The sequence below is a fragment of the Monodon monoceros genome, unplaced genomic scaffold (genome assembly GCF_005190385.1).
Source record: "Monodon monoceros isolate NGI ecotype Baffin Bay Population unplaced genomic scaffold, NGI_Narwhal_1 Super_Scaffold_18, whole genome shotgun sequence".
Taxonomy (NCBI): domain Eukaryota; kingdom Metazoa; phylum Chordata; class Mammalia; order Artiodactyla; family Monodontidae; genus Monodon; species Monodon monoceros.
Window position 1 is genome coordinate 136,395,911 of NW_021703774.1, and position 13,381 is coordinate 136,409,291.

Here is a 13,381-nt window from a genome sequence, read left to right on the forward strand (position 1 = left end):
TTTTTTTTTTTTTTTTTTTTTTTTTTTTTTTTGCGGTACGTGGGCCTCTCACTGCTGTGGCCTCTCCCGTTGCAGAGCACAGGCTCCGGATGTGCAGGCTCAGCGGCCACGGCTCACGGGCCCAGCCGCTCCGTGGCATGTGGGATCCTCCCGGACTGGGGCACAAACCCATGTCCCCTGCATCAGCAGGTGGACTCTCAACCACTGTGCCACCAGGGAAGCCCCAGAAATGTCTATTTTTTAAAAAATAAATTTATTTATTTATTTTTGGCTACATTGGGTCTTCGTTGCTGCATGCAGGCTTTCTCTAGTTGTGACGAGCGGGGGCTACTCCTCATTGTGGTGCATGGGCTTCTCACTGCAGTGGCTTCTCTGGTTGTGGAGCACAGGCTCTAGGTGCGCAGGCTTCAGTAGTTGTGTCTCGCAGGCTCTAGAGTGCAAGCTCAGTAGTTGTGGTGCACGGGCTGAGTTGCTTCACGGCATGGGATCTTCCCGGACCAGGGCTCGAACCTGTGTCCCCTGCATTGGCAGGCGGATTCTTAACCACCACACCACCAGGGAAGTCCTGAGAAATGTTTATTTGGATCTGCCCATTTTTTTGATTGGGTTGTTTGTTTTTGTTATTGAACTGCATTAGCTGTTTGTGTATTTCGGAGATTAATCCCTTGTCAGTTGCTTCATTTGCAAATATTTTCTCCCATTCTATGGGTTGTCTTTTTGTTTTGTTTATGGTTTCCTTTGCTGTGCAAAAGCTTTTAAATTTAATTAAGTCCTATTTGTTTATTTTTATTTTATTTTCATTACTCTAAGAGGTGGATCAAAAAAAGATTTTGCTTCGATTTATGTCAGAGAGTGTTCTGCCTATGCTTTCCTCTAAGAGTTTAATAGTATCCGGCCTTACATTTAGATCTTTAATCCATTTTGAGTTTATTTTTGTGTATGGTATTAGGAAGTGTTCCAGTTTCATTCTTTTACATGTAGCTGTCCAGTTTTCCCAGCACCACTTATTGAAGAGTCTGTCTTTTCTCCATTGTGTATTCTTGCCTGCTTTGTCATAGATTAAACTATGGATGTGTGGGTTTATCTCTGGACTTTCCATCCTATTCCACTGAACTATATTTCTGTTTTTATGCTAACACCATACTGTTTTGATTACTGTAGCTTTGTAGTATAGTCTGAAGCCAAGGAGCCTGATTCCTCCTGCTCCATTTTTCTTTCTCAAGATTGCTTTGGCTCTTCAGGGTCTTTTGTGTTTCCATACAAATTGTAAAATTTTTTGTTCTAATTCTGTGAAAAATGCCATTGGTAATTTGATAGGGATTGCATTGAATCTGTAGATTGCTTTGGGTAGTTTAGTCATTTTCACAATATTGATTTGTCCAATCCAAGAACATGGTATATCTCTCCATCTGTTTATGTCATCTTTGATTATCTTATAGTTTTCTGGGTACAGGTGTTTTGCCTTCCTAGGTAGGTTTATTCCTAGGTATTTTATTCTTTTGGATGCAGTGGTAAATGGGATTACTTCCTTAATGTCTCTTTCTGATCTTTTGTTGCTAGTGTATAGGAATGCAAGCGATTTCTGTGTATTAATTTTGTATCCTGCAACTTTACCTAATTCACTGATGAGCTCCAGTAGTTTTCTGGTAGCATCTTCAGGATTTTCTATGTATAGTATCATGTCATCTGCAAACAGTGACAGTTTTACTTCTTATTTTCCAATTTAGATTCCTTTTATTTCTTTTTCTTCTCCGATTGCCATGGCTAGGACTTCCAAAACTTTGTTGAATAAAAGTGGTGAGAGTGTACATCCTGATGTACACTCTTGTTCCTGATCTTAGAGGAAATGCTTTCAGTTTTCCACCATCAAGAATGATGTTTGCTGTGGGTTTGTTTTATATGGCCCTTATTATGTTGAGGTAGGTCCCTCTATACCCACTTCCCGGAGAGTTTTTATAATAGGGACTTAATAGATTAGATACAGTTAAAGAGAAGATTGATAAATTGGAAAATAAGTTAGTAGACAATATCTAGACAGAAGCATGAAAGTTAAAAAAAAGATGAAAAATTCAGAAAAGAGCATAAGAGAGATATAGAACATGGTGAAAAGGTCTAACATACATTGTTGCCCCAGAAAGATAGATAATGGGCAAAAGTAATGTCTGAAGTGATGATGGCTAGTAATTTTTCAAAACAGACAATTTTGCATGTAGGGGAGTGGAGGCTGCTCTTTCCTTAGTGTCAGAGAATTTCCAGGCCTCTGTCTAATTAACCCAACTTGCATTACATGCCTATCTCTGAGCCTGTCACTGTGGCACTGTGGCTGGGGAGATGAGACCATGCTGATGGTCTAACCTACCCTGGAAAATGAACAAGAACAACAGTGAGAGCAGACATTTACATAGTGCCTACTGTGTGCCAGGTGTACTGTTCTATGTACTTTACATTTGGTATATAAACCCATTTTAACTTCATAAACTGTGGCACAGAGAAGTTAAGTCAATTGACTTAGACAAGGCCACAGCTGGCAAATGGCAAAACCAGGATTCAAACCTAGTCAGTTACGCCCCAGAATCTGCATTCTTATCTGCTGTGCTATACTGTCTCTTTTTCTCAAGCCCCATAGATAGATATGGAAATACGGGACCCTATTAAGGCGAGGAAAGGAGGGAATGAATATTAGGTGTTATGGACTGAATGTTTGTGTCCCTCCCCACATTGAAGCCCTAACCTATGTTGAAGCCCTAACCTATAGTGTGGCTCTATTTGGAGATGGGGCCTCTAAGGAAGTAATGAAGGTTAAATGAGGTCATAATGGTGGAGCCCTGATCCAATAGGATTAATGTCCTTATAAGAAGAGATACAGCACATGTGCGCTCTCCCCCTCCTCCCCACCACCTCCATGCATGCACTGGGAAAGGGCACATGAGGGACATAGTGAGAAGGTGGCTGTCTGCAAGCCAGGAAGAGAGCCCTCACCAGAAACCAAATCATCAGGAACCTTGATCATGGACTTCTAGTGTCCAGATCTGTGAGAAAATACATTTCTGTTGTTTAAACCACCCAGTCTGTGGCCTTGTGTAATGTCAGTCCAAGCAGATGAATACAAGCAATCAGCTGCATTGACCCTAAATTTCTTAATGATGTGGAGCAATGTCTGGGTCACCACTGCCTTCCAAGTCTGAGAGAGCTGGACTTACATTTTGATTCCACCATTCAACAGATGCATGACCTTGGGCAAGTCACTTATTCTTCCTCTGGGAAATGGCATTAGTAATTCTGGCATGGAAAGAGCCTAGTACTGTGCATGGCACATAATGGGCACTCTATAAACTTTAATATTCATGATATATTACTAAATGAAAAAAGCAGAATACAAGAAAATAAGTATATCATCCTTTTTCTTGTCAAAAAATTATATGGATGCTTAGGGAAATACCATAGAGGTTTATGTGTCATCATGTCTGCTGGGGCTCTCTGGTTTGTGGTCTTATACATGATGTCTGTTTTCTAATTGTTGCCTCAATACATTTTCTAATTTTTTCTACAGCAAATATGGGCTAATTTGATAGCAATAAGAGTCTGAGGGAAAACTTGGCCCACATATATGTTTATATACGTACCTGCGTCTCCACATGCAGCCAGCCTTGGGCTGCTCACTTCCTGGCCCTGGATGGGACAGAGTTGCAGGCTCACTCTGGTTTCTCTGTGGCGCCTCCATGCTGCTCAGGTTTTAGTGAGCCTGAGGTGAGCCTGCTCAGGTTTTACTGGCCTGAGTCCCCGTAAATCTAGCTTAGCTTTAAAGGGGAATTTATGGAGTTTTTTGTGACCTGGGATAAGAGACACCGGGCGGCCAGAAGCCCGGCGTGAGGCCTCGAGCATCAGGCTCTATAGCTCCAGAGGCCCTGGCGAGGTTACAGGCCCCCTGATGGGACCTGGGACGCCCCAAGACAGCTCTGCATTGAGCAGCCCATCTCGCTGGACTGTGGAGACTGGAGAAAAAGCTCAGACGTCCACCTTCCTGCTTCTCCTCTTTCAGAAGCCCCCACTTGCTGCTGATGGCCAGGCCTTTGGGTTTGATGAAGAGGGAAGAGAGGGCCTGATGAGGCAGCATGGAGGCGGGAGGGGCCCTGGAGTGTGGATGCAGCACAGGCTTGGCATCTGCTGAGCATCCTTAGAGAGCCGGCGCTCACCTCCCTGGGCCTGAGAATGGAGCCTGATACTCCCTGCTGTTTGGGGTCTCTAGTGCCCCTCCTGCTCGGGCCTGGCCCTCCCACTACTCAGAGGGGAACGCTAAGGCTCAGAGAGGGGGCCTGCAGAGCCCAGGCTCATACTCAAGACCCGTTGGCCTGAGGCTGCCCTCTGTGGCCCCTGGGGCTCACTGCCTGGGGAAGTGGGCCACTGTTGCTGGAGAAACACCACCTCAGGGTGCTGTGACCATGTGTTTCCTGCCTATCTAGAAGGCAGTAGAGGGACTTCTGCTGAAGTGCTGACTGCACCAGGCACCACACTGCTACGTGTATTATCTCATTTACCCCTAACAGCCACCCCTTGGAGCTGAGATTCTTATCTCTGTTTTACAGATGAAGGAACTGAGGCTCAGAAGAGTAAGGTAGCTCATCTAGGGTGAAGCAGCCAGAAAGTTAATAGTGGAGCTAGGGCTTCAACCTAGGTGTGTGTGTGCAAAACCTTGTTCTGTTTCCCCAAGTCACGGTGTCTGATATAGAGGAAGCACGAAAGTGAACTTTGGATAATCCTCCCAGCCACCCCGCCCCCTTCCCAGTGTTTCCAAGCACCTACTGTAGTTCTAACCGTGTGCTAGGAATGAGGGGAATATCCCCATTGGGGCCCAGGCATTGAGAGAACCTGCTTGCTGTGTGACTAGGACCAGCCTCTCCCCCATCTGGGTCCCTGTTTTCTCTTCTGTATGTGAAGTAAGTTGAACAAAATCATGTGTCAGAATGCACTGACATTCAGCCGCTCTGGAGCTCTAAGACCTTGTCCTGAAGGATTTCACAGACTCTAGATGAGGCGGGACTTTAACCGCACTTACAAGCGTCTATGTGGCCGTACAGAGTATTATAGTCCCCACCTTGTGGTGATGTTGTGGAGATTTAGAGATCAAACATGTCGAGTATTTGGGACTTCCCTGGTGGCGCAGTGGCAAGTTAAGACTCCGCCTGCCAAGGCAGGGGACACGGATTTGATCCCTGTTCTGGGAAGATCCCTCATGCCACAGAGCAACTAAGCCCGTGCGACACAACTACTGAGCCTGCGCTCTAGAGCCCAGGAGCCACAACTACTGAGCCTGCGTGCCACAACTACTGAAGCCCGTGCGCCTAGAGCCTGTGCTCCACAACAAGAGAAGGCACTGCAATGAGAAGCCTGCGCACCGCAACAAAGAGTAGCCCCCGCTCACTACAGCTAGACAAAGCCCGCGCACAGCAACGAAGACCCAACACAGCAAGCAAGCAAGAAAGAAAGAAAGAGAAAGAAAGAGGGAGGGAGGGAGAGAGAAAGGAAAGAAAGGAAGGAAGGAAGAAAGGAAGAAAGAGGGAGGAAGGGAGGGGGAGTGGGAGGGAGGGAGGGAGAGAGAAAGAGAGACAGAAAAGAAAGGAAGGAAGAAAGAAGGAAAGAAAGAAAGAAACCACATGTCAGATGCTGGGTTAGGTGCACCCTAACAGGCAACTATTCGCAGGGGCTCCTGTGTGCAGAGGTGGGGAAGCTTGGGGGAGGGCGGGAGAGACCAAGGAACGTTCCAGAAGGAGATGCACTTCTGCTGAGCTCTGAGGGCCCAGAGAGATTTGGGAGGTGTCAGGCACCCTGACTGGAGGGCTGGGGTGTGTACAGCGCAGCAGCAAAGCACTATGGGAGTGGGAGGTAATGCCCAGATAGGGGGTGAGTCCAGGCTGTGGGGACCCCTGAGCCAGGCTGATAGCACCTCCATTTATCAGGTGCCACCAGGGGCTGGCCCTGCAGTCAGAGTCGACAGTGGTTTTCATGTCGTCAACACCCATAAAATGCTCCTTGTTTTACAGATGCAGGAAAGTCTTTCTAACTGCAAAGCCCACCTCTAACTGCTGCACTAGATTGGGGTCAGCATGTTACAGCCCAAGAGCCAGTGAGCTCTTTTTCTCAATAAAGTTTTATTAGAACACAGTCCAATCTTCTGTTTTTATGCTGTCTATGGCTGCTTTTCATGTTACAACAACAGAGCTGAGTAGTTGTGGCAGAGAATGTGTGGCCTGCAAAGCTTAAAATATGTGTTATCTTGCCTGTTACAGAGAAAGTTTGCTCTCTGAGCCCTACACTTGCCATGTGAGCTTGGGTAAATTGCTTGCCCCCTCTGAGCCTGTCTGGCCAATTTCTGACAGTTGTAGCAAAGCTTATAGGTGATGGCTATGAAATGTTTTGACTATAAAGTGCAGTACCCTGTCACCAGCCTGGCACCTGGCGAGCACTAAAATTCTGCTTGTCCATGAATGAGGAGCAGTCATCATGTAGACCTTCCTAGACCCAGCCAATGGCTGTTTCTGGTACAGCAAGGAGACGGCATCTGGGCCCGAGATGCTGAATGCATCATTGTCCCTCTCATGCAGACTTGGCAGTTTTCAGTGTAAATTAAAATTCCTGTGGGGAGTCACCTTATATGTGGTATCACTTTATAGCCAAGTCATTACGGTAATTTGCAAAGCTCTGTGGTGTGTAACTGGAGCCATTTGCTTTGGATTTGCTGGCTGTGGCCTCATTCAGGCTGCCCAGTTCTGCATTTGGTGACCCCTGATACTTGGGGGCTTGTCCTCCTGAGCCTGGCCTCAGGGTCATCCAGACCTAACCTTCTTGGGGATAGAATACTTCTCATACAGGCCCTGCCTCCCAGCCCCATTCTGAATTCAAGGATAAATAGAAGAAGTAATTATCATTATGATCATCATAACTTTTCGAGTGCTTTGCTGTGAGATAGGCACCATGCCAAATGCATTGTGTTTGTAATTTCACTTAATTGTCACCACAACCTTGTGAGGTAGGTGTTAGCACCATTTTACAAATGAGAAAACTGAGGCTTGAAGAGGAAACTAAACCGAACTCTTACCTAGCCCTGGGGGTGCCAGTCCAGGTTCTGCTATGGATTTGCTGTGTGATTAAAGCAGAGTCTTTCCCTCTCTGAGCCCCAGTTTCTTCATCTATTAATGAAATAGTCACTCAGTCCCAGCCCTGACATTCTAGGTTTTCTCATCAATCTGTAAAAATGAACAGAGGACCTTCTCATCCTCCAAGCCTCCAAAGAAGCTTGATGTATGTGGGGAGAGTCAGGTCCAGGGTCTGCTCGTGGCCCCCTGTGGCACAGAGGGAGGCATGGCTGCTGGGTGCCAGTCCCTTTTCAGGGCCCCCCCAGCCTGCCTCAGGGCAGCGGGGCTGACATGCCCCTCTCATTCCCCTGCCTTCCCAGAGAAAGACACCATCCCTTCTCCCTGGAGATAGAGAGTAAGCCAGGGTGGGTCCTGTGATGCCCTTGGGGACAGAGAGGCAAGATGTCAATGGGCAGGAAGGCAGTGGGAGGGCCCAGGGTTGAAGAGTGACTGTAGCCACATCTTTCCAGTGGTGACAGCACCGCTGGGACAAAGCCTCTGGTTTAATTTCCGGGCTTTGAGAAAGCAGGTGGCCTGGAGCAGAGTCCAGCATGGGTTTTGGGAGAGCTGGGTTTGGACTCAGCTATGCCAGCAATTGCCATGTGACCTTGGGTGGCCACTTGCCAGCTCTGGTGCTCATGTCCTTCCCTCTGTGAGGCGGGGAGGGCAATGCTTTCATCAGGGTGCTGTGAGAGTTACATAAGACAAGGGCTTGAATGGGCTTGGATCCCCGAGCAGTGCCAAACTGTGACCCGAGGGACTCCTTCCTCCCTCCTTCCCAAAGCTGTGTGTTTATTTATTGTAGGAAAACTTCTTACTGTATCCAGTGGAAAAGAAGCCAATAGTCCCCAATTGTTTGTCTAGTAATGACTGTTTCTTCCCCCAGAGGTGATGAGTTTGCATCCCAACTGAGCCCCTGACTCCCTGTTTGACCTTGGGTAATGCACTAAATTTCTCTGAGCCTTCGTATGCTCATCTGAGATGGAGTGGTCTTACCACCTGGCAGAGTTGTTGCGAAGACTGAAGTTTAGCAGTCATTGTAATGGTTGCACTTTGACTTCCCCAAAGGCTCCCCAACATGATCTTATTGGAGTCAAAGTTGTGGATGCTTGTTTGGGGGTCCCCAGTCGTTCATCATTTGGCTGAGAGGCAGCAGGACAGGACTTGAGCTTTGAAGCGTGAGAGATCTGAGTTTGAATTGTGGCCCCGCGTCTTACAGACTCCAGAGCCTGGTGGAAGGCACCGAATCTCTCCAAACTTCAACTTTCCTCATCTGGAAAGTGGCTGTAATGAGCCCACCTCACAGGGATGGACACTTAAAGGAATCAAATGTTCCTGTTGATCAAATAGGAAGGGCTGATGAATAGGGCTTGATACATGCTGGGCTCCCTGGTGCCTTTCTGGGGCCCCGCCTTCCATCTCTCCATACATCCTCCTGTGGGAAGGAGGGGTAGGTAGCCCAGAGGTCCCCAACGGGCCTCGTGGGTCCTTGAAAGAAGCTTGGAACCATGTCCCTGACCCAAAGACGCTGGAAGAAAGACCCTGGCAGAACAGCCCCATGTGGTGATGAAGCTCTCTTTGCGCCAAATGCTATTAACGGTCATAAAATCATCCACAGTTTTCTCAGGCCCAGTCCCAGGGTTTGCCTCAATGGGACAATAAAATCACAAGCAGAAACAATTTGGAAAAGGCAGAGACCGCCTTGCAGAGGAGGAGTTAAATGAGCGGCAGCCGGCTCTCATTAACTCAGGCCATTCACATTTGTTACCAGGGATTTCTTTTTAATTAAAAAACAACCAAGTTATTAAAAAATAAGCTTGTGAGGGGCTGGCCAAGCAGCAGCCCAAACCAGCAGGAGTGAGCATTCCTCACAGCAGGACATTGGCCCAGTGCTTGGCCTGGGAAGGGGACCAGAGGTCCACTTCTGAGGAAGTACTTGTCTGGAGACTTGTCACCTGCCCTGGGACCTTGAGAGCATGGCATTCTCATCTGCAAACTGTAAAGTGCTCGGCAGGTGAATGCCTAGTGCCTGTTCGGAGCTTTGGGCACGTGGCGAGTAAGCACTGAGCGTCTGACCTTCTGTGAAGGGGCTGCCTGGGGGTGGGGTAAAGCTAGAATTAGGGTTGGGGGAGCCGGATCCTTGAGGATGAGGTTGGACTTCTGTCTTCCTAAGAGGCCACTTTTTATTACATAGTGATTAAGACATGGGTTTGGGTCTGATGGACCTGAGCCAGAGATCCAGCGCAGACTCTTACTAGCTGTGTGATCTTGGGTGAGTAGTTTAGCCTTCCTGAGCCTCTGCTCTCTCCTCTGTACAATGGGCATAATACTGATCTCTCCCTATGAGGGCTGCAGGAGGCCCCAGTGAGGCAGTGGAGTCAGGGCCTGCACATCCTGCTTAGCTTCAGGGCTGATCGTGTACTGGTGTCAGCTCTTTTCTCATCTTAATGGTTTATCTCGCTCAGTGTTGACAGTCCCTGGACAGTCCTTGGGCCTGTTAATAATGTTTTATTGCATCTGTCAGACACTTTATACTCTTCAAAGTGCTCTTTGACAATACGAGCACTTTCCACTCCAGGTGCACCACCTACTAGGCACCCGCACTTGGCTAGGGCTCTGCACCTCAGCTCTCAACACCTCACAGCATCTCTGGAGAACTGGTGTGGCTATCCCCATTCGACACAGGGGGACTCAGCCTCTGGAAGGGACCTGTCCGAGTCACAGACTTGGTTGGGGGCAGTAGGGGCTCACACTGGGCCCATCAGGCCCCAAAGCCCTTTCCTCCTTAGCATAACCCTGCCAAGTGACTGGGCAGAAAGCCCGAGAAGATAGTCTTCAGATTAACCCTCCTCACACTATAGACGAGAAAACTGAGGCCCAGAGAGGGCAAGTGGCTTATAACAACCATGTCTAACATTTTTGTTATACTTTATATAGTTTTTAAGGGCTTTCAAGGGCTTTATATAGATTTCAAGACTAATTGAGGCACATCTGCCTCAGTTTGTCTTCCTAAAAGTCCCAGGAGTGGGGCACGGCTGGGCGTATGAGAGTTAGGCTGTCAAAGAACCGTGGAGGACACAGAGGCGTGAATAACTGTATCCTGTGCTTCTGTGGGGTAATGCAATTTGGAAAACAATGTGGATTCGGCTTCAGTGATAAGAAGAACACATGCTGTTTAGTGAGCACCTCCTCCTTGACCTACAGATGTTAGTGATGCTTACCTGGCCTGCTGGGCAGCCAGCCCCAGCCATGGCCTTGCATCTTGTCAAATGAGCGCCAGGATCATAGCTTGTAAGCTCCAAGAGGCAGGAGTGTGTGTCTAGCTCACCACGTTTCCTGCACCCGGAGAGTGTCTGGTATGTTGTAAGGGCTCTGTGTTTGTGTAAAGATCCATTACCCACTGGAGCTCAGCATCGGTATCTGAGAGCTGGGGATTTTATTATTGATCCTGCTGGTGATTATGGGAATTAATAGGTGTCCCCAGTGCCTGGAATGCAGCAAGCGTTCAGTTAGTGCTTCTCAAGGGCACTCTGTCCCACCTGGTACCCCAGTGACTGCCCTCTGCAGGCCATCCCCACTCACTTTGTCTCCTTTTCCTGTCTCTCTCTGCATAGTGAACGGGAGCTACGGCCACTGCACTCCGGGCTCGGAGAAGAGTCTACTGGACCTGGACCTTGCTGAAGGCCCTGGCCCCCCCTGCCGCCAGGGCCTGTTTCTCCCTGCAGGAAGCCCACCACCCCGGGGCCACCCCTCAGCCTGTGAGAGGCTGCCGCATTTCCCCCACCCCAGCAGGTATGTGCTCCGACCCCATGCATCAGCCGCCTTCTGTGGACGGTAGCTGGAAGCTGCAGATCTAGGGCCTCCAGACCTCACCTGGTCTGCCTGGCTCGTGGGACACACAGGGAAACTGAGGCACAGGAGGGCCAGAGACCAGCCGGAGCCCGGTAGCACATGGATGGCCGCCTGGTCTAGGCTCTGGACCTCAGCATTGCAACGCCCCATGAGAGACAAGGAGTGGCTTTATTGAGGTGTGTTTCCCTGTTGCAGAAGCTGAGCTGACTTTACAGAGAATCAGTCATTTCAGAAGAAGAAAAAGATTCAGAGGATGGGGGGAGAGGTTGGGGAGGGAAGACCCAGCTCAGGGTTCACGCATGCTGTGGTGATGAACCCTGGACTGCTCCGGGAGCTGAGAGGGGTTCCTCCACCCAGGCGTCTCCTGCCCCAGGAAGCCATCACGCCATAGAACTCTGCCAGGTAACCATCATTCAGTGCTGGTGCATGTTCACCTCTGGACAGATGTTCTGCCAGATTGCATATGGGGCTGAACTCTGCCTCCTGCGGCTTCTCCCAGGATCCAAGCCATGCCTCTGTGCCCTCTGGTTTGCGGACAGGCAGAGGCCAACCACAGACAAGCCTCTGCATCCACCTGCTCAGCCCTAGGGCCCTAAGCCAGTGCCTGGGGCTGCTGGCATGGGGCCTGTCTCACAGATCACAGAGTCTAAAAACTGACCCAGTTGCCTGTTTGCAATTGGTTCCTTCACCAGTCATTCATCAGGGGTGGGTGCCTTGGTGAAGGAAGCAGAGATCTCCCCGACAGAGTTTTCTTTCCAGTGGGAGCTCCATGGTGGGAGATATTACTAATTAGCAGGATGCTTATTCTTCCTACACGGAACCATTTTTCTTTGAGGACGTAGATTCCCTGTGGCTTCCTTTGGTCTTAGTGAGACTTCTGATTTACAGGAGTGTGTTAGTCTGCTTGGGCTTTGCCATAACAAAACACCTCAGGTTGGGTGGCTTAAACAACAGGCATGTATTTCCTCACAGTTAGGGAAGTTGGAAGTCCAGGATCAAGGTGTCTGCAGGTTTGGTTTCTCCTGAGAGCTCTCTCCTTGGCTTGCAGATGGCCACCTTCTCACTTGCTGTGTCCTCACATGGTCTTTTCTCGGTGTGCACACCCCTGGTGTCTTTTCTTCTTACAAGGACTCCAGTCTGGTTGGATCAGGGCCTACCCTATGACCTCATTTAACCTTAATTACCTCCCCGAAGGCCCTACCTCCAAATCCAGTCACAAAGGGGTTTAGGACTTCAACCTGTGAATTTTAGGGGGACACAATTAAGTACATGATGAGGAGTTCAGCAAGCATCGTTTAGACTTGGAGCTGTGCATTGTTTGGTGACAGTCAAATGCATTTATCTGCTCGATTGTTCACTGAGGCCGCCCTGGCAGTATCCAGTTTCTCCAGTGAAATTCTATCTCATGGCAGAAGCTACAGTAACCTTGTGAAAGCTGAGGAAGTGGATTTTTGTTTTCTTTTCTCTTTTGGTAGAGACGATCAGAAACATCATTTGTCGTTTTGAATGTCATTTGACAGGGTACAGGAGAGTCTGTACCCAGAACCCTATGCCAGCATCAGTCTGAGTTGCTGCCACCTCTGCTGCTGATCTGGCTCTCCCAAACTCCCTCATTTTCCTAAGGAAACAGAGGGCCCCAGCCCCTATCCCATACCCAGTTGGATTCTATGCCTTCTCCCTCCCGCCAGATTGCCTTGTGTTTGGGGTCTCTCCGTTCATGCGGCTCCCTCTGATTCAAACGGATCCAGGTTCACATTCCTGCTCTATCACTGCCTGCCTCTGAGGGCTTGGGCAAGTTGCTTTAGTTTTCAAAAGTGTCAGACAGATAGTAGTCTCTCCCTTGAAGAACTTGGCCATGCCTTCAGCTACCATGCACCGTTACACTGTTAGGATTCATGAGACGGCCCCTGGGAAAGCGCCTGGAGTTGTCCACTTTTTCTAGGGACCACACTCTCAATTTCTAGAGATGGGATGGGATTTGCCTGGGGTGTACAGGGCTCAGCGGCAGAGCAGGGCCAGAACCACTGCCCGGCCTCACAGGGACACTGAGGGCAAGGGGAGGGGCTGCCTTAGCTGGCATTCGGAGCCAGGAAACCCTAAGGCCTGAGCTGCCCCGTCCCTGCCGGATGCCATTCGAGGTTTTGCTGTTGATTATTCGGGTAACTTCAGTCACAGAACGCCACAGCTGTTCTCTTCTGGTGTTGGCTGCTTTCAGCTGGCGCTGTTTTTAAAGCAGTTGCTTCACACAGATGCTTACCTGGCTGCCCTTCCCCATCCGTGCCCACCTCTGCCAGGCCCAGGATCATGACCACGCAAGGAACAGCTGCGCACTTATTTTTTTTTAAGCTTCACAAAGTCACAGCTTCAAATCCGATCTTTAAGCCCCTCGGAGCTTTCTG

The 13,381-nt window shown here is 49.0% G+C and overlaps 1 protein-coding gene across 1 annotated transcript in view; it reads left to right on the plus strand.

Annotated features, from left to right (window-relative positions):
- The window catches only part of GLIS1 (GLIS family zinc finger 1), a 227,066-nt gene that overhangs the window by 127,768 nt on the left and 85,917 nt on the right, over positions 1–13,381 (plus strand). Inside the window, exon 3 of the mRNA XM_029229158.1 lies at positions 10,745–10,922. Within this exon, the coding sequence (XP_029084991.1) occupies positions 10,745–10,922 (178 nt within the window). The remainder of the gene's footprint in view (positions 1–10,744; positions 10,923–13,381) is intronic.